The 22,178-nt window shown below is 46.8% G+C and overlaps 1 protein-coding gene across 1 annotated transcript in view; it reads right to left on the minus strand.

Annotated features, from left to right (window-relative positions):
* Positions 1 to 22,178, minus strand: part of LOC135825908 (fibrillin-1-like) — a 289,285-nt gene that overhangs the window by 43,729 nt on the left and 223,378 nt on the right. Inside the window, exons 11-17 of the mRNA XM_065338544.1 lie at positions 20,998 to 21,101; positions 20,426 to 20,476; positions 12,829 to 12,980; positions 9,376 to 9,407; positions 8,594 to 8,716; positions 6,856 to 6,981; positions 2,416 to 2,538 (exon numbers count right to left, since the gene is read on the minus strand). Of these exons, the coding sequence (XP_065194616.1) occupies positions 2,416 to 2,538; positions 6,856 to 6,981; positions 8,594 to 8,716; positions 9,376 to 9,407; positions 12,829 to 12,980; positions 20,426 to 20,476; positions 20,998 to 21,101 (711 nt within the window). The remainder of the gene's footprint in view (positions 1 to 2,415; positions 2,539 to 6,855; positions 6,982 to 8,593; positions 8,717 to 9,375; positions 9,408 to 12,828; positions 12,981 to 20,425; positions 20,477 to 20,997; positions 21,102 to 22,178) is intronic.

The raw sequence follows: 22,178 nt of genomic DNA on the forward strand, positions 1-22,178 counted from the left end.
TAACAGTCATCCGACTCCAAGAACAGGGGCAGCCTTGTCATCAGCTTTTCCTCGGTGTCCCAACCAGAACATTCGCCAATTACTTGAAACTTGACCCAGAACATGTCCCAGTCGTCGTGCTTACCCTTGAAGGGCTTAACAAATCCGTCAACCTTCAACGACATTACTACCCACTAAGGTAACACAGCCCTACAGGCTACACACACTTACAGAACGAGAAAACTGAAAAACGAAGAAACAGCCCTGAACGGCTCAACCTCAAGCTAGGGTTTCGGGACCAAAAGTTGTTGTCTAATCCTCTTCACTACTGTACTCCACAAACCACCATTACCATCGCTCACACAGACCAGTGCACCAAGCGACCAGGTAGAAGAAACAAAGTTAAGTTAAGATATTTACAAGAAGATTACAACAAGAAAAGAACCAAGAACCACGATCGCCAAATCGCTGTCATCAGCAAAACGTGCCCGGGTGCGTGCATTGGCTTACGTGTACATCAGTGCGTGCATGCATGAAGATCAGAAAAGCAGATGATCACAAATCATGCATGATGCATCGATCAGTCAATGACTATGTGCAACAGACAACGTAACCATGGATATAATAATGGCGACAGCAAAGTTAGTTCCGCGTCCAAAAGCGCAGGTGCAACAATACAAGGAAAAGTCAGAGTGCAGAACAAACAGAAATTCAAATCGAAAGGAGATAAATATTGCAAAGATGAAGCGAATCGGTTTGGTCTGTCAGAGGCTGCTTGCGCCCAGCGACAGGGTGACAGCAAACCCTGTCAGAGAGAGAGTCAGTGTACAGAATAGGAATACATAGAACGCAGCACGCAATGGAGTTGCTGTGGAGAGCGAGAATGCAAGCAACAACGTAAGTACTATCTATGCAACTATTATTATATCGGCGTATTGTTATTGATATTATTATCCGACTAACACGCACAACACACTCGTAAATGATGTTATCACAACGACACTCGTAAATGATGTTATCACAACGACACTCATTCTATTTCAGGTTTCGGAACAATTGGACCAGCCGTTAAGGAGTTTTAAGGATTTTGGCCAGGTTTCTGGCCCTTTCCCCTAGTTTAGACTTCGCCCGGGAATCCAGTAGCGATTTTCATCAAAAAGCCATGATTTATCTTTGCCGTTTTGGCCTTGGGGTTATGAATGCTGTCTGCTGACCATGAAGTTATGGGCTCAAATCCCAACCTATCTTCAACTCACTTTTCTTTTTTTCTTTTTTTCACAACACTTTTCTTCGTTGTTTTGGTGAGTCAAGTCAAAGAAGGTGGCTGCCCCAAAATGACTTGTTGAATGTTGTTGCAACAATGTTGGAGTTCATGCTTCCTGTCGACTGACTGCACTTGACTGGCTCACGTCATGTGAACATACACATAACACTGAAACGGTGTGAGTGAGTGTAAGTAGCTAAGTGTTGAATATTCAGGCATATCGATTGATCGATTGAATTCTTGTTGAGAAAATATTCTAGTATTTCCCGATCTTCGATTTATTTGGATATATGAGTTGGCGACGTCTTCTTTCAGCTTCTACAGGCGGCTGCTTTTCTCAAAATGTCGTCCAAGTGACACGGATTGATGGCTTTGCCAAGTCATGGCCTGCAGAATGAGTGCGTGTCTATGCCGTTTCGTCATATGGTGAGAATAAATTGCATCGTTGGGACACAGCTCAAAGAAAATATTTGGTCGCGGAACATGCCGCGCTTCAACATTTACCACAATTTCGACTTGTCCTCTATGACTCCATATCGATACGATTATGAGCAAAAAGTAAAAGTTGTTTGTTGTAAACCAGATGTACATGTACCTTCATGCGTGAGTTGTCACAGCGTTCCATGCTTTCGCGCGGAATATTGCTTCGTGTTCACAGCAAGTTTTTCCACTGTAAGACGGCATACTGGGCGATCACCAGGATTGTCAATGTTTTTGAAGGGGACTGTAAACAACACTATTGACATCCAAATTCCATCGACGGTAAGATATCACATTAGCACCCATCTCCCACAAAGACTCAATTCTCACTACATTTTTTTGCGGATACAAATTATGGTGAAGAAGCATGCGTATGCAAAACTTTCACCGCAAAAAAAAATTTGTAACATGGGAATTGTGGGCACAATTTATGAGATATTTTCCTTGGCTCACCATCTGAGTTCTTAATGGAAAAATAAAGTGGGAAAATAAGGGCAAACGGAGGTCACATTCACTACACTGTCCTATGCAACTTGACCCCTTTGGAGACTTGAAGAAATCGTTGTGGCATCCTGTTGCAATGCAGGTTTGTGTGTCTCAAAAATAATTAGTAAAAAGACCACAGTATCTCATGACCACTGTTCATGCATGACACAAATTGGATTTTGTCATCGAAAAATGCAGCTACTTACTGCTGCAGCTGGTGCCATCTCTCCAGTAACCATCATTACATTGACAGGTATATGAACCCAGTGTGTCTTGACACGTAGCATCTGCACTGCACTGATGACTACCAGTGGTACATTCATTCATGTCTGGGGGGGGGGGGGGGGTGATCAACAGACCAAGCGTTAGACACATAAAATGCGAGAGAGAGAGAGAGAGAGAGAGAGAGAGAGAGAGAGAGAGATTGAGAGAGAGAGAGAGTGTGAGAGAGAGAGAGAGAGAGAGAGAGAGAGAGAGAGAGAGAGAGAGAAAGAGAGAGAGAGAGAGAGAGAGAGAAAGAGAGAGAGAGAGAAAGAGAAAGAGAGAGAGAGAAAGAGAGAGAGATTTTGCTTCGTTCAAGTCTAATTGGATTGCGACTGATTTGTTATTGTTTGAATCTTGGTCCGTTGCAACCTGTGCACGTTTTTCGGTACGTCAGTGGAACACTTGCTTTGCACATCTTCTACGATGACTTTGTACATGCGTGCATGGAGGCATTCAGGCATGCCAGCTTCTTTGTCGACTGGTTCTTTCGGTTTTGAAGGTTGTTTGGCGATGGAGGTTTGCTTCAACAGGTAAGTTGTAAATCCTCTCCCAATTTCTATCATGAAATTATACCCGTGTGCAGTAAAACGGTTTATTCTAGGGGCGGTGATATTTCAACCTCTGTAGCATCTTATGCAGTTCTGGTGGGACACGCAGCAAGCAGTTTTGACTACCTGCGCCAGTGACCCAGCGTGCTTCAATGTCCTCAGTGGATGACAGCTTGATGTCTGGCTGTTTGTCCTTATCCACAGCTGCAGCAGCTAGCACTGTGGCCGGCTGCGGTTGGCCTTCATCATACTCATCCAGGTCCTCTGTATTGTCACTGCCGACAGGTATGCATGTCGTGTCAAGATGCGATCGTTTCGTCTGCGCTATCAGAAGCACTGACCCTGCTGGAGGGGATGTCGCCAAAGAATGATGCATCATCGTCGATGAGATCGCTTTTGCCCTCCTCTTTGAATCCAAAAGTCACCTGACACAGGGATCACCTTTGATTTCCTTTGCTGTTTGCTCTGATAGAATCATTTTTTTTGCGATCGATTTTGCTTCTTCCTTTTCTCAAAAAATTCGCCTAGCCCGAGGGTCGAACGTCTCAGATATTGGGCCATATGCTTCTTGGATGGAGCTAAAGTTGATTACTCATATAACACAATGATCTTCCGCTTGTTTTATACGATCTTTGACAATGTCTACCCAAACAGGTCGAGCTTCCTCACTATCAACACTTTTGCTCTCCTTGTTTCTCTCCTCATGTCTAGAGCTCCTTTAGAATTTCAATTTTTCTGTCAACAGAGAGTTGCTACCTTCAAGCCATTTCCATTCGAGAGCAAAATAACACCTTTCACTTCACAAGCTGGCCATCAGTGAAGGTGTCTGGTTCGAGCCCATGTGGTGACAGTCAATATTTTCTTCAGACTTTTCCCGTTTGAATCTTCCCTCAAAACAATGAAACCTTCAGAAAACACTTCACAGATCTCCTCACATCTCGCTTCACAACACACTTTAACTCCTCGCGCACTGACAGGGAATAAAAGCGCGGTTGCGAAATAAGCGGAAGTCACCTTCGCTTTGCATGACAAGCGGCGTCTGCAGTCCACGCTGAACCGTAATGGGGAAAAGTACGGATGCACGTCTAGCGTGATTTACTATGAACCATGTACAATGTAGACCCAGGTGCTCGAAGTCCGTACATGGTATCCTAAGTTCGTACGCCCGTAATTTCATGTTCTGTTATTGTATTCGACTCAAATATTTTATGGAGGGAACAGTGTGGTATGTTCTCCTCGCGTAGCAATTTTCAGGGATCTACGATAAGCAGAAGTCCCATACCACGCGAGTGGGTTTTCGAATGTCCATATGAAATACAAATTGGGTTACATTTCATGCAAAAATCAACTTTGCCAAGACCGATTTCGAACGGACACAGCGTCAAACAGACCTTCACTCAATCATCAAGAGCCAGCTTAGAGCTGACAATTGCCAGAGGAGAAGAATTAACAGAGAACCACCAATCCTTGCAGAAAGGTTGACACTCCTGGCATCTCCACCACTGTTTTCCCGCGGTTTTCACAGCGCAGCTGCTTCTTCTCTGAGCCGACTAAAAACAGCTTGCATTTCGGCAACAAACTACGCTTTTGCAAGAAATACTGGTGGAGGCACATGCCAAACATATCCCTTCGGTTCTTTCGTCGTACCCGAGGGATTGCAAGTTAGCAATTAGCAGAAATATGTGTGTATTTCGAGTCACCTCTGATCAGTACGGATCAGTACCCTCTGCGACACCAAAATTTGATATGAAAAATCAGCGAACTCCAGAGAAACATATCGGATCGAAAGATGGCCTGGTTCAATCGAGCCTGGCCTCAGAACAAACTTGGACAAGATACCTTCCATCCACGAGCAGGATTCTGGCAAGTGATCATTGCTAGTGTGAGTTTCAGCTCGGCAAACACACACTGTAAAAGTGTACGGACTTCGAGCACCTGGGTCTACTAGCTGCACGTCTAGCGTGATTTACTATGTACCATGTACAATGTACTAGCTATGTCTACACATCCATTGTGACTAGTTAGAGCATGCACGGGGACCGAAAATTTGTACTATGCGCTCATACTCAATTTTGTTCAAATCACGGTCGAACCACACAAGAGTGAGGCATGCTAGTACTTTGTACAGGCCGTGCAACCCTCGAATTTATACTTTTCCTCTGTGCCCGCTCAAACATCAAATGTTTTGTAACTTGTATTTGTTTCTCCATGCTTGTGTTATGGCGTTTGTCATGGCTGCCTTTCCTTTTTTTCTCCCTATGGTACAAAGTACTAGCTTTACGTGCACACATTCAATGAGCTTGACCAGCCAGCACACGCATATGGACCGAAGGTGGTAAATGAATAATTTTTGGCCAGCCTTAGCAGGGGCGTCACAGGGCGGCTGGGAGTGGTACGACCGGGGGTCCGGGGGTGTCCCCCGGAGAAAAAAATAAGGATTTTTCGGCTAACAGGCCACCTTTTAGCGCTCTACAGCCGCAAAGGAGGGTTCCCCTAGCACTTATTCGACAACCCCACTCCAGCTCCAAAAACATACTTCTCATTGATTTTTGGTATTTTCTGTACATCGTAGGTAGCCAAGCAAGGCAAATGGAACCCATTCAATGATTCAGGGCCATTGCCCTCGAAAAAATCGCAAAATTCGAAGTACAAGCGTGCTGCGCGGTCTAGCGCCAGCGGCTATGCAAAAACGTATGTCGTGTCCTGCAAAAGTCTGCCGCGTCGCGTACACTATGTACACGTCCGGCCTGGGCAGTCGTGAAGTAATTATTTTAGTTGTTTTTAGAGAGAGAAGAAGATCCTTTGTTTTTGTTCGGTGGGATTGAAAGATCTGCCAGTGGACCGGAGAGCTACAACAATGGAAGCAGAAGAAAGCGCTTGCGGAATCTTCTCTGTCTTCGTGGCAACAGGACTTTAGTTTGCGAGAGACTTTCGTCCTGTCGTCGCGGACGAAATTCTTGTTGCTGCTACCAGAAAACTCGGGGAACGAAACGATCGTAAATCGTTATAATATAGGTGAAGCGGGTCGTGTCGGTGAACAGCTGCAGAATATTCTGCCGCCGTGGAGCAGCAGTCCAAACACTTTTCAGCTTCGGAGAATGAAGCGCTTCCCTTTTCTGTTGACAAGCGCTGCGTTCGCGGGTGTAATGCATTTTCGAATCCGCTTGCAGTAGATCGTCAGGAGCCAGAGGTACTAGGTAGGTGTCGTTGTGGAAAGAATATAATTATTATGTTGTAGCTGACAAGTGACATACATGTAGTGTCTCTTGACGTGCTGATCGCCATTGTAACATGGTAGATCTTGGAAAATTTTAGTTCTGGACCCAGTGATCGCCGCCAGCTCAGCTCTGTTTCCGTCAAGTTTGCAGTGAATGCGTCCGTGAGGAATCCATCGTCTGGTTATCTCTAACCGTGACTCCAACCGCCTATCGTAATGGATAGCCGCCTGTAGTCTTGGGCGTAGCTGCTAGTGCTAGGCATCAAGTCTGTATGCTCCTTGCAATGAAAGTAACAGTTGCGATGTTTTGTACAAGTCCGAAGATCCTTGAATTTTTTTATTGCTTTTTCGGATGAATTGGGTGGACCATCCTGGACGAAAAGTGGTACGACCATGGTCGTAGTGGTCGTACCGTGTGTGACGCCCCTGCTTAGGATTGGCACCAGTTTGCCTTCTCTGTGGACGTAGATTTTCATGGGCAGATTGCTGCTGCTTACTTTCTTGCCTTTTCAGTGCTCGTTCTAAAGAGGTTTGACCCTAGTTCATGGCTACGGTGCAGGCACGACAAGATTAAGAGAGGTATGTTGCAGATGATATGGTACACTCTACCAACTTACTTGTGCAGTAGGTACTGTTGCCCGTGTAACCATCACGACAGCTACAGGTGTACAAGCCCTCTGTATTTTTACAAATAGCCTCGGCATGATGACACCGATGCTGGTAAGTGCTGCATTCATCAATGTCTGGGGGTGATCGAGAGACATAGGGTCACACGCAAACACACACGCGCACACACACACACACACACACACACACACACACACACACACACGCACGCACGCACACACACACACACACACGCATGCACACACGTACACACATACACACACATGCACACACATATGCACGCACACACACACACACACACACATACACACACAAACACACACACACAGTCACACACACACACACACACACACACGCTCACACGCGCGCACACGCACGCACACACGCACACACACACACACACACACACACACACACACACACACACACACACACACATACACACACGACACACACACACACACACACACACACACACACATGCACATACACACGTGTACACAACGGAGAAAACACTCTGGCCGTGTCATCCACATTTCTAACTTACTAGGACGACACCCATTACCAGCATTGTTTCTACAGTTGAACATCGATTATCCGCACATCGACTATCCGACCATTCGATTATCCGTAACAGTTTTTTTGGGCGCACGTGCCGTAGAGTACGCACTGTGCATGTAGTGAGCCATTCAAAAAATACGAAAATTTTGAAAAGTAAAAAGTAAAAAGGTCGTGCGGCTAGTAATAACCACTGAAAGTGTGTGAGTGACAGTTTTTTCTTATCCAGAACATTTGCCTTATCTGAACACCGCCTGACAGTTGTCTGCCCAGAGGTGGTCGGATAATCGATGTTCAACTGTATTCTCGTCAAATAGCTTGTCATTACCTTCGTGTTGTCATAGTAACGTTAATGTATGTTGCAGCATACGATAGTGGCCAAGGCTTCCCAGTTTTGCTATGTTGTATTGAAGTCCTTATAGTTTTCTGACCTGCCATCCTAACACCTGCTACCCCATATGTCTGAGGATAGCCATACAGCTTAAATTGTGGATAAAAATGATGGTGACAAAGGTTACGTTTGGTTGGTCACATTCCCAAATGAGAATCATTTGGAATCACTCGGAATCATTCTCGCCCGTTTGGTTGGTCAAAAAAAAAAGTGCGTTAGGTTGGTCACATTCCACATGATTCCAGAATGGGAATCGCTGAGAATGATTCTTTTGGAGAATGATCATTCCACCTCACATGCTGGAATGAGCATTCTCATTCCGGGAATCAAAAATGATAATGGCTGCCACGAGCCAAACAATGTAGCAACAGGTTCAAGTGCCTCGTATCATGCACCCAGAAGTACCATGACTCTCTCAAGGAAACTAGAGTCGGGTAAAAGAAAAGACAGCCGCCGTTCCTCAACGACATCATGGAATTGTTATGTCAAGTGATTCCTAATTGATTCTGGCGCGTTAGTTTGGTCAGGTGATTCTTGCCGATTCCCATTCCAGAATGGTTGTCATTTACATTCTGAAAATGCCCAACCAAACGCAACCTAAGCATGCATACGCAGAATTATTTGCGCCATGATGCATTTAAATTAACCCTATCCGTGCTAAGGATCAGTATATTAAAGGACATTCTGAGAAGTACGCACTAAACGACTGAGGACGAGTATACTCGTCCAAATATTTGAGCGATAAATTGCAAATGACATGGCACTCTCTACCAACTTACCGCTGCAGGAGGTGCCATTTCCCTTGTAACCAGCATCACATTGACAGGTGTATGAATCCGGTGTGTCTTCACACGTAGCACTGGCATGGCACTGGTCAGTGTTAGTGGTGCATTCATCAATTTCTGGAGTGATCAAGAGACCCAGTGTCATGCAGAATACGGAGAGAAGACTCAGAACAATGGCATCTGTAGTACCCCATCACTTGCACTTCATGGTTATAGCCAGAACCAGGACCCAACACTCCCACCTTCTGCATCTCATCAAATAGCGAACATTATTTTCACGCTTTAAAGTTAAACATATCCTCTTGGCACAATCTCTGCACCACCATTATGCACCACCATATATACTCTCGTATAATTGACGCCGCTCTCGTACTTGGCACTTGCCAACTCCGAGGACTGTTAGCTGTCCCCGTTCTCCCCTGTACAAGGCCCTTCGTCACTTGAAAAATTGTTTGATTACCCAGCTTCGTGCAATCCCATCTCATACTCTCTTCAAATCCTAGAGATCTCTCTTGTTCCCCAACTCTGTATGCTCGTGTAGCGACCACCCCTGCCCATACACTTAAGTAGTCATTAATCCCTGCCCACCCAATTCTTCGTTGCTATTTCTCCTTTATCTAGTACTGGCTATCGCGAGAACGAAGATTAGAAACACAAGAAGAAAGAAAATGTGTTGTCTCAGGAATCGTTTGGTGCTGTTCCTCGTCGGAGCGTGAAGAATGCCACATGATGTGACAATTGGCCAGGATTGCAACTAAAAATATCTTCATCCTTACCTGGCGGACATAGGTCTCCTTTGTAGTCCGCCCTGCAGGGAGAAGAGAACAGTAAGAAACCATGCATACCAAGCACAGAGATTGCCGCATAAAATGAAAGATTGAATGAGGCCGCTGAAGAGTGTTTAACTGGCAGGCACTCTGAATTGATTGGCCAAACTTGTCATAACTAAATATTGCGACAGAGCTTTCGGCCATATTTCCAATTTATTGCATTCCCAACTCGTCAAATCCACGCGCTCTCAGCCGAACCATACAGACACCAGCAAGGGCACTTCCGTTGAGAGATACTATTTTCCACGCCTCTAGACAGCTGTGTCGCTCCCTGCCGGAGCTCATCAGTAGAGGATGTGAATGATGATAATGGAGTGTAAAGGACCGATCATTCTTATACAGCAGAAATGGCGCAAGTGCGCGTTTTCCACATAGAACAATGGCATATGCAAGCTGCTAAAATTAGTGTTGAAACGATCTCACCGGATACTCGTTAGCTCGCTCGCCAGAAACTCGGCTCGTTTGTGCGGCCAGCTCGTTTGCACTAACGAACACCGTACGCCGTACTCCGTACACATGGCAGTACATGTCGACTGGGGAGTCGTAAAATATTTTACGACTCCCTGGTCGATCGAGAGTCCAGTCCAGCGCACAGTGAAAATCACTCGCAGTTACAGTGACTGTATGCCTGCACGACACTTGAGTTGTTTCAGTTGTCGTTGCAGCTTTGGTGGACTCTACTGATGTCTTGTTCCGCATCTGCTGACCTGTCGCAGGATATGCTTCGGTCACCTCTCCATTCGAGTGAAAGTAAAATAGTTACGCTCAGTCGTTTGGAAATTTTCTCCCGCGATGCAGCGAAGACCAGGGCTACTTGCAATCTTTGCAAAACGGTCTATTCTTACAAAGGCTACTCGACGACGGCGCTGAAAAGACATCTCGACACCAAACAACAGTCCGAAGTGAAGCAGCAGCAACCCCAAATGCTGGCGGTGATAATTTGAACCAGCTGAAAAAAATCGAACTGCGAAAAAAATATATTCAAAAAATCATATTTGCCACATCAATGAAACTCGTTAGCTCGCTCGTTAGCTTGCTCGTCAGTGGAACTGATCGTTTGTTATAGATACGCTCGTTTCAGCACTAGCTAAAATGGTAAATGTGAGAACAAGCGAGAAGAAGCATAGTACGCACTCATTGGTGGAGGAGCACACCACACAGGCGACGCAAATCTTACGGTGAATAATGATGCCACTGGAAAGTAAATGTATGTTGCTCGTAGTGATACTTATCATGATGGTGCAATGTCCCTGTGTGCAGACGAGGCGAGACTCACCGCCGACCCCCCCCCCCCCTCCCCACGACAGGCTCGGTTGCCGTTCAGGATTCACACCGACCTGTCCTGTGTTCTTTTCATAACTATAGCCACTTCTCCTTGTTGCGAATTTGTATTACGACTATGATTTACGCATGTCGTTGTATTTGGTTCTGGTCTTGTGGAGTCCAGCGTCTGATGTCATAATTATATGGTCTAAGTGTACGTGCGAGTATGGTGTGATGTGTGACGTTTATGGTATGTGGTGCATGCAAGAGTACGCGTTGTCAGAGTGTGAGGATGTGCTTCCGTCTGTGTGAGAGTGCAGCGATTTCCAATCGAGAGGTTGCGGGTTCGATTCCCGACGATTATGGTCACACACGTCTTTCTTCTCTTTCTCAGACTTCTCCTGACTTTTCTTTCATTCTCCTGGGTGGTTACCAACAGCCAGTGCATGCTGGAGTATGTGGTGTGATGTGTGTGGAAAAAAATGAAAAAAGACCAAAAAAAAAAGTAGGGATTCACTGGCCAGAAAAAAGCCACGTCATAGCTGTGTGGTGTAGACCAGGCTGAATAGTGGCGGTCAATTCTTCAGCCTTGCAAGTTGTTGAATGGTGCAATCCCAGCACAAGCTGCTATGGCTTCTGCTGTAGCAGCAGCTATCATCGCCTTCGGCGATGGGCATCCAATGGAAGGGCGTCCAATGGTCCAATGGTGTGAGAGTGACTGTCAAGTGAATTCTGTACATACGCAGTGCTAGTTTGGTCTGGGAATGAGAGTCAGGTGTGATTCGTCCGTAGTCTGGTTGTCTTCAGTGGCCTTGGTCATGTGTTCTGTACGTATTAGTCCCTGATTGGTCGTCCCAATTTGTCGTCGCAATATTACTGCTTGTTCTTGTTGTTTTCTTGAAGTCTTTTTCCCGGGTGTCTTTTCCCGTCGTCATTTTGTCCCTTCACAGAGGTTGTCTCTCTCCTCCTGCGCTCTCACCATTTGTTGATAGAATATAAGTACTGAAGATATAACCAAGAGTTTGCGTTGTTGTATGGCGGGGGTCAGGGGGAGAAGACTACTACATATGGAAGGCCCATTCTTGCATATTCCAAAAGCAGCCAAGGGAGCTAGCTCTCTTGGCTATCATGGTTATGCAAACTGGGTCCGATCCTAAAAAGCTGTTTTTATAAACAGTTTTTATGAACTGTTTTTATTGGATAGGATATGATTATGTTGAATAAACGAGGTTTGTGTCAATTGGAGATTGACTTGGAGTTTTTACGAGTTGATTCTAAACTCCAATAAATACCCACATTCATTAATGACCACACCATCAACAGTACCAAATTCAAATAAACTTGCTAGACTCAATAAATACCACTGTACTTTACGGACGACCCCTAAAGCCAATAAATACTGTTTATAACATACTCTTTTTTAGGGAAAGCGAAGGTCAACATATGTATAATAAATGTAGTAGCCTCAGGATTTATTGCAATTACATACCAGTTATGAAAACCTCGGGAGACCTCGGTTTTTATACTGGTATGTAATTGCAATAAATCCTTTGGCTCTACATTTATTATATACGTAAATACGGTAAATCTAATATGCTAATTGCGTCTGCATTAGCCAATACCGTAAAGTCGCGGATAAAAGCCGGGTTTGCATACAAGCACATCGCGGATAGAAGCCTGAAAATCTAACGGGTCAAATGCATATAAGCCTGTCGGGCGTAGAAGCCTGGCTTCTATGCAAGCGCGGATCGGGTAGGTCAAGAGTGCATGCGCTATGTACGGTGCATAGTAAAACTGCCGCCATACCGGTAGTCAGTGGTAGATCTATGCATGTCGCGCGTAGAAGCCTGGCATACAAGCCTGGCAAAAATACCAGTGATGCATATAAGCATGGTTTGCATACAAGCCTGGTTTGCATTAAAGCCTGATGCAGAAAGCAGCTTCTATGCTTTTATCCGCGACTTTACGGTAATTGGGATTCTGAGTTTTGCTGCTTACATGTATTCAAAGAACAAGACCAGTGCATGCATTAACTATGACTCCAACACCGCATGCTATCAAACATAATATTATTCCAGCACTACATCTAAAGTGACATCTAAAGTGGCAACAGTTGCAAACGGCAAGGTCGCTTACAATGTGGGAACAGTACAGGTGCCGTCTTTCCAGATACAGTTGGGAACCTCCTTGCATACTGAGCAACCCCTCACACCTTCACACTGGTTTACGTCAAGCACAGCAAAGCTTTCCAATGATTGCACATGCAGAACCGTGTCAGAAGAGATTGTCTGCATTAGAGAAAGAAAATGTGGAAAGCCACACACCATTGAGCAGATGCTCATTGAACTCGACAGTACATTGAGCAGATGCTCATTGAACTCGACAGTACTTCAGTACATTCATAAACAAATGGGGTTACTGTAATTTCACCAAATTTCGATGTACTTTTATTTTCGGTACTTTCTGTGCATCTGCTTCATACCTAAAATTTCAATACAACGAACAAACACTAACACACATAATCCAATACGGAACAGCTTCCCTGTACCGAAAAGTTCTGTTCACCTAACCTGGCCTTTTGCCCTCATACCGAAAATATTGAGCACCGAAATTTCTGAAATTAGAGTATATATTATTGCTTTTCGCCAAAATTGGGTCAAACGTTTTTTGTTGATTTTATTCTACTCTCCTATTGAGACTTTTGAGAGCACACAAAAAATCTTTGAGGAGATCTTTGAGGAGACATAAGTTTTATTAACGCTATAAGCTTGATCTGAAGTTGAATGACGGGAGAAGGGTCGGTTAGGGTTTTTCAAGCTCCGGGTTTTCCCCGATTTTCAACGTGTTTAGTGAGTTCAGTACTACGACGGTGTGCTGATGGCAACAAACAACAACGCGAAGGGTCCAGGTCCGCACGGAAGTCGGTGCTGCACTTGCACTGGGAATGTGACCCCCATAAAAGCTGTTCTTGTTACGAAGACAACCGCCATTGTGTCAACTGTACACGTGGAAGAAAGGAGAAAGGCAAGAACACAGCCGTTACCATCCACCCGGATCATCAAACCATCGGAAATGCCGTGCCAGCGGCTGCAGAGTGTGGCAGTTTGAACTGGAAGCGTGGAGTGGAAAGTGGAGGTGACGCTCACGCCTGCACCACAGAGCTCCTGCAAAAATGCCTGGAAGCCGGCATGAGCCATCCACCACCAGTGTGTTACGGAATCTCAGCCATTCCGTTTCCCGGGTTTCTGCACCAAGTCGCTGTAGTAGAATTGTTCTCCACGTGCACAGGCTCCACACAACATCAGGCCACAGCAACTACAGGAAATAAAGTAATCTACTATCACGGTAATGAGAATGTATAAAGGTACTAGGTTGAGACAAGGAAATAATCAGAACTGTCGGAAGACTCAAGATTCAAGAACAACAACAAGCCAGACCAAGACCTCGTTGACTTCCCTGCTGGGGATACGCGCGTTCATGCATCAGAACAACAAAAACTGAACTGTGATTGTCACCGACGTCACAGATTACGTAGTGACAGAAATAACTAATCTGACATTAAAATATCAACAGTACAAAAAATACATTATCGTTCGAAACGATAATCGGGGTGAGAGACCAATATCAAGACTGGAGAGACAAAGTCAGAGTCATAGAGAAGGAAGACATGAATGACAAAGAGAAGTGAAAATGTAATCACAATGCACAAGATCAGTGACCATAATCATAACAAGTGCTGCAGAAACTCAGCCCAATGAGGCTCAAATATCACCTTCACAACAGTAAGCTTGGGACGCACTGGAAGAGCAAGAGAATGCCCTCGCCGATCCACCGCGAACTCCGGAGTGTGTCGAACCGACCACCGACGAGGTGGACCTGCTAGTGAACCTGACCTCCACGCAGTCCACTGGCACTGGCGAACACGCGCACTGTCCAGAGCAAGTCCCCAACACCGCAGCTACCGTAGTGTCAGATTTCCTAGCAACGGAAAGGACACGCTTCATCCTCGGCGAGCTGACTTTAGAGCAGACCCTGACCATGGTAGCGGAAGTCTACGACATAGCCGTCCATTACCGGCCGAACGCTTTCCTAGTGCCGCATGGGAGAACGGGGCGGGAGTTTATCGCGCAGCTGAGCAGATATTTGGAATGATTCAGGCAGTATGGCGTCAACGCGGGATGTGTGTTGAAGATAGCTATGGTCTATCAGCTCCTACTTCTGCAGAAGCCGTTTGGCAACCCCTCCCCTTCTACCGCAACTTGCTTGCAACGCAGGATGGATATTTGGAAAGAGGGGAAGCTGAAGGAGCTTCTGCACGAATGCCAAACTATCCATGACCAGCTCAGCAAGCACCAGAAACAACAGAGCCGCATGCATCCGGGCCCAGCACACTCATCCTCTCCATCACGAATGACGAAATTCAACGTGCAGCTGGAAGTCTCCAACCATGTGCTGGCCAGGACGGAGGTATGGAAGCAACTATTCACGCCATGAATGACGTCCATCAGCTGGATGACACGGAAGCCATCCTACTGGCTGATGCAACTAATGTGTTCAATTGTCTGAACAGAGAAGTATGCATGCGGAACATCCAACACACCTGCTCGTCCTTAGCTCCGACAGTCATCAACACATACAGAGAGCCGGCCAATCTGTTCCTGAGCGCTGAATGTATCAAGTCCAGTCAAGGTACCACCCAAGGCGACCCGGTCGCTATGGTGATGTATGCCTTTGGTGTTCTACCCCTCATCAAAGAAGCAGCAACAGACGATGCCACACAGTCTTGGTTTGCGGATGATTCTGAATTTGGCGGGATCGCCTCAATGAGAGTGGTCCATCATACGGCTATTTCCTCAACCAACCCAACCAAGTCTGTCCTCTTTGTCAAGCCACAGTTTCTGGATGAGGCCACCAGCGCATTTGCTGGAACTGGAATTGACATTCGCACAGATGGATGTCGGCATCTCGGAGCCGCGCTTGGCTCAGCAGAATACTCCTGCTGCTTTATGGAGCGCAAGGTTCACTCCTGGGTAGAGTAGGTCATCTACACTGCTGGAAACTGAAATCCGACCCCCCCCCCCCAGCGGTGCGCTAGCCGCGCGGGGGGGGGGGGGGGGTCGTATTTCAGTTGCCAGCGCTGTACTACCATGTCCATAATCATTAATCATCTTACCCATCATTTTTTTCATTTAAGTGGTTGCATGCTCTGTGTCCATACTCCATAAATTCATGCTCCACGTCCCGTGATTCAATCATTTTTTATCCGCTTTCATATAACCTTCTGCACGATTTTAATCATTTTATACATACAATTGCATTCACTCTTCATCATTTTGTCGGAACTAGGGGCGCGTTTGGTTGGTACGAACTAGAACAGGATTCACCAGAACAGCTCGTTTGGTTGGGACTGCACCTGTTCTGGGTCGGCCAGAACATGTTCTGCTTGACCGAGACCGAGCAGTTTCACTTTTTCACAGCGAAACCTGGCAGGAACATCGATTTTGGTCCCAAATGATCACGTGCATACGCTTTTGGGTTGGACTCGTACCGTACACAGTGACCATGGTGACCCATAGACGTTTTGAAGAATGCACCAAGTTTGGCATACTTTTCACAAAAATATGCTCTGTTTCTGGAGAACCGTTTGGTTGGCATGAGGCTGCTCCATGTGCACCAGCTGCTCGATCCTGTTCTAGATCGTACCAACCAAACGCACCCTAGGTCTCCGGACCTGGTGAGAAGGCGGAAATGCCTGTTCACTTGGTGAAGTAAAATAAAATAAACAAACAAACAAACAAATATCGCTCAGCACTATTGCTTCGTTGCAGCCCCAAGCTGCATATGCAGCATTTGTTCACTGCCCGGGAAGCAAATGGTCCTTCCTGTCGCGAGACATGGCCAACGTATGATGAGCGACAGCTACAGGCTTTACCCTGTCGACATGGTAGACTGGGACTGATGCTCTTTCACGATCACCTGAGCCATGCACGGAGACACCGTCACTCGATGCCGAGAATACGATCAACGTTGTGGCTTCCATTGAAGCCGTCGTATCATCCGGAAAGCCTTCTATTCAAGCCATCGTATCATCCGGAAAGCCTTCCATTCAAGCCATCGTATCATCCGGAAAGCCCCGGGAGATTGCCTCTGCCACTGCTGCCGACCCCGTCCTGAACCATGTCCTGCAGTACATCCGCACCGGATTGCCTAGCTCAGCGAAAGGTCTCGAGCAGGACATACAGTCGTACTACCATGAACACCAGTTGTCGTGTGTTGACGGAGTGGTCTACCATGGCCCACGCATCGTAATCGTCATTCCACCCAGCATGCGCTCTGCTGTTCTCACTTCCCTGCATGACGGGCATCTGGGAGTGTCCAAATGCAAGGCACGCGCCAAAGATTCCATCTGGTGGTCTGGCCTCAGCAAGCAGATTGAGCACATGGATGCCACATGCCCTACCTGCACCAAACACCGCACACAGCACCGGGAGCCCCTCAAGCTGGGATCCACGCCCAGCTCTGCCTTGGAGCATGATTGCCTGTGACCTCATGGAGCACAGGGGAAAGTCATACCTTGTCGTCGTCGACTACCTATCTCGCTACCTAGACGTAATCCCCATGACGTCCACCGCATCTGCTCGTGTCTTGCACACTTGCACAGCCTATTTGCCGTTCACGGGATCCCAGACACAGTGGTCTCCGACAACGGGCCGCAATTCCATTGTGCCGAATTCCGAAGTTTTGCCACATCGCATTGTTTCACACACCGAACGTCAGGCCCGCAGTACCCGCAATCTAACGGTGAAGCGGAACGAGCTGTACGCACCGCCAATGGTCTGCTTGAGAAGAATATCAGCTTATCAGACGCACTCCTCGTGTACCGTGCTACGCCAATAGCGAACGGGTTTGCACCAGCTCAGCTTCTATTCGGTCGCCACCTCCGGACAACACTGCCAGTCACTGCAGAGCAGCTCAAACCGCAGTGGCCTGATCTGACCGCCGTCGCTGAGAAAGAAGCAAATCAGCAAGACCCTCAGAAAGCAGACTTTGATCGGAGGCATGCAGCATGCCCCCTCCCTGCGTTGCAACCAGGAGACAAGGTTTGGCTAGCTGACACAGGTGCGGAAGGCACTGTGCTGGAACAGCTCCGTGACCGCTCGTATCGTGTACGCATCGGGTCTTCGGGAGCAACGCTTCGAAGGAATCGGCACCATTTGATCCAGCAACCATCAGCTCCACCGGTCGACACTGATGGCCCTGTGTGTAATGCCGAGCCAAATGCAGCCGAGCCAGATCGACCAATTCGTCACAATCGTGGCCAGCCAGCGCGGCGTCTCATCGAAGAGTGTTGACTCTCTGCTGCTGACGTATACCGCCTACTGGGTACATAGACAAGCTATTATATATGTATCATTCTGATTACCTACATTATTGTATTGTTGCACCTACCTTTTTCTTCTCCTTTCCCTTTCTCTCTTTCTTCTTGTAGGTTACATTTGTCGCATCCCTGGCTCTCAGTGACCGGACCCCGAAATCACTACGAGCGGCGACTGAATATAGACGTGTGGCCTCACGACAAGCCCAACACAACCCAGGGGCCAACCAATATAGCTAGCTTGGTCCAAGTTCAGCCCCACACGATCAACAGACAAAGACTGTTAGTTTTACGTTGTGAGTAGTATCAAATCCGAGCTCAAAGTAAATGAAGACAGAGAGCTGAGACCGAGTCTCGACTGCTAGACTAGACTAGACTAGACTAGACTAGACTAAAACTGAAGTAAAAGAGAGAATGAGAGCTTCTTTTATAGGGTGCTTCAGAGATATATGGAGTGATCATTGTGAGGTAATTCCAGGAAATAGCAGAACAAGTCAAACCGGAATGTGAGCAGCCAGTCAGCAGAAATGCAGAATATACGTACGGTGATCATTCGAGAAGAAAGAGAAAGAAAGACATCGAGAGAAGAAAGACCAAATTGGGACGTGGGGAGCCCGCTCACCCACGTCAGAGTGCAATGTGAGTATATGAGGGTCACGTTGGGGAGCCCGCTCACCCAACGTGCCGTAGTTCAGCGGCTTCTTATGGTAAGTTCTGCTGCATTCTTGATCTTGCTTGCGTGATACTCTGACCTCTTGCGCGGTGACGGTTTTGGTTCTTGCACACGTCTCCTGTCTTGCACTTAGCTCTTGTTATATAATGTCATATTAGTCTTGGCTCTTTGCACGAAGCGCCGAGGCATCGTGGAAACCTGTAGAACGTCGTAGTGACGTGGTTTTGCACAAAGCCTGGAGTCACATTTCCAGGAAGTGAAGCACTTCCAGGAAACGTACAACGCGAGAACCTACCTGACCAGGTTCCGGCCTTGGATCACATGATGTGTCATGCCAAAAAGGCATGTCACCTACGTGGGAAAGGGCGTGTCGCTCAACCTACATGCTAAGCACGTGGGACAAGACACTGGCCAAACCACGTTGCACTAAAAGGGCGTGACAGCTCAGCACAGAGCTGCTCACTACGTAGATCCTGCTGTGACAGGACTATCAGGCAGCAGTTGTCTTATCCTGGGACGTGATACTTTGTATTAGCCTTCTATCTCAGAAGGTAGATGTAGTGATGCTTTATGCACTCACCTTATTTAGTAAACACAGTACCCGTATGGGGTTACCCGCACATCCAGAGTGCATGACCTGGTGACCCTAACTGGGCCTACCTGGTGCCCCTGATGGCCTGGTCACCTTGCCTCTCTGGCATGCATTGATATCTTACTGTTCATCTTCAGTTTCATGCTTCTTTGTCTAAACGAGACATCTGAGTGGTAATGAACTGAGTGTGCTGGTGACTGTGCAGTCACTATAAATCACACCTGCGTCCCCCGGGGCCAGTACGCCTACTCCAAGACCATCTTTGGCCCCCTGGTGCAGTGCATTCAGCAGCAGACTGCCACGCTCGGCGAGGTGAAAGAACAAGCAGCAGATAAGGGCGAAGGCAAAGGCATCGCTCCATGCTGAGGCCATCGCTCTGCATTCTGCTGCACCTCCAGAGCTTCAACGCACCATCGGCCTTGCTTCGGAGTGGGGGGCATCCAGCTGGCTCACCAGCTGGTACGGGACAGGTACGGGGTAGCGCCAGGCATGCCGATGGCACAAACAAACACGGAATTAAAGCTGTGTGGACCCTGGTTAGCACCAGACGTTACTGAAGTAACGTCTTTTGCATAGCTACAGGAATAAATAATTATTCATCCAGCGCATGCGGTGATTGTGAATAGCAATTGAATAGAGCGGTTGTCAGTTGACAAACCCCCTTTTCTTTGTAAAAAAGTAGGAGAAAACAAAATGTTACAAGTTATGACTAACTGTCCACCAATGTAACCAGATCATAATTATACAGTCAGTGAATGCAACAAAATGGCACAAAACTGACAAGTACTGAGACATTCGACGACCTGACACCTAGCTCCAACACTTCTCCGAGGTGCAACCCAACAACCTGCCAACTTGGAAGGCTCAGGTTAGGAAAAGTCTTAGAAGGGAAGGAAAGCGCAACGAAGAAGAGCATGAGCTATGCCCCTCTTGGACCTTTCCTAACCTGAGCCATGCACTGGTGTGCCAGTTTGTTGGGGAAAACAGGGCAGCATGGAAAGGGTTGATATGCTAGAGTCTTCGGTCAGAATTCAGCTGGATTTATAGACGTGACATGGGCATTGTGCCAGTGAGGCTCTCAGCGATTGCTTACCTGTGAACTGAGAGACATCCTCTTGATCTGGTTATTGTTTTCTCCTTGTGCCTAATTCACATTAATCAGCAATGACAAAGAAAATACATGGATTTTTCAGCAATTCTCTTCCAGACGAGACTTGTCAGAGTGCATATGAATGCACTCTAACAACCCACCTATACAATGCACATACATGTGTATCCCCACTCTGAACCAGAAGTGTGTTTCAGAAATGAGGATCTCTAGTGCATTTATGTCAATCTGGAAACATGCATGATACAATAATGTTAACAATCTATAATATTTCTTCACGGTCGACACACATTGCTGCAAAATAAAATCGACCTAGGTGAAATACACCCGTATACTCTGCTCAATCTACATACAGAACTGTTTTGTCCTTTGCTGATTCATCAATGACAATGACCCTGAAAGCAAAGAAAATAATATTTGAAAGGCAGATTTTAACAAGGCATGAAAGTTCTGTGCAATGGTGGTCAAACTGACAAGTCAGTGAGCTTGACATCAGTAAGCTCTGCCAAACGACGAAAACAATACAGGCATCTGGCACATGATGCAGTATAACTCACATTCTGGTGGCTTTTGAAAACCTGGATGGTCTCAACGACTTCAGTCAGTCTTACGGAGGCTATGAATGGGGTGGGAGATCTCAACTTCGTAACACGTCCATATCCTGTAAACAAAACAAGTTGTGTCAGCCATGACTGACACCAATGTGATCTTTTTGACCTCTATGAGGTCCCATTTGTCGTTTCCACAGCGCGCGGGGTTCGCCGCTGGGTACACCACTACGCACGGACTGTGCGAGTTGCACCACTGGATGCATGAATGTGAGCATGCTACTACAGTTAAATCATGGTAGTGCTTTTGGCCCTCTTCATGAGCTCTTCTCGAGATCAGAATAAGCAACTGTTCTTCAAAGTTGTGTGCACATGAATGAGAGGAGAATGACAGTTTCAGAAGAGCCCATTGTCAGCTTTCAACCTGAAGACACTACAGCACACAAAGCACAGAAGTTACTCGATTCCAATTCAAAACTTCACCAGTTGTAGTGCTCAGTATTCTAAAAGTTGAATGGTTTTTGTCCGAGGAATTCGAGATGCTCCCTTCCTCTTATATTTCCAATCGAACTTGCAAAGTGTCCCAAAAATTGGGTGAGTGCACCCAGAAACGGATTTGTATGGCGACAGGTGCTGGGTGGTGCTGGTTGGACTTTTGGATTCTCTGGTTGGAGGAAGAAGCTCGCTTGGCTGCTGAGTTGCTTGGTTGCTGTTTGGTCTGGAGCTGACTGGGGCTGCTGTTATATCTTCAGGTTGGCTGAGTTGGCAGTGTCCTGCCATTGGATGAAGTCCTGGTCCAGGTCTGGTCTAATCCTTAGCGCTAGGGCTGGGTTGTGCGTTGCGTCTAGCTGGATTACCTGCATCACTACATCGCTGCATCACGCGCTGGATCACGCACTGGAGTGGAGTGCTCGCGCCTGTTCACACTGGTGGTTTGTCTTTCAATTTGCTCTTCTACGAGGATAACTAGAGGCCCCCACAGGACAAGTGGACATCATTCTTTTTGTTATTCCTATTGCTGGAACATGTAGACGAGAAAGAGTGCATACTGAGGGGACAGAAGACGGTGCAGCCGCATGTACAAAGCAGTCAAAGACAGCGCAACAGGATGTACCATGGTTCAGCAGCATGTACGGCAAAGACACACAAACACAGCAGCATGTACAATGAAGAGCTACACACGCAGCCGC

Source organism: Sycon ciliatum, chromosome 10 (assembly GCF_964019385.1).
Source record: "Sycon ciliatum chromosome 10, ocSycCili1.1, whole genome shotgun sequence".
Classification (NCBI taxonomy): Eukaryota; Metazoa; Porifera; class Calcarea; order Leucosolenida; family Sycettidae; genus Sycon; species Sycon ciliatum.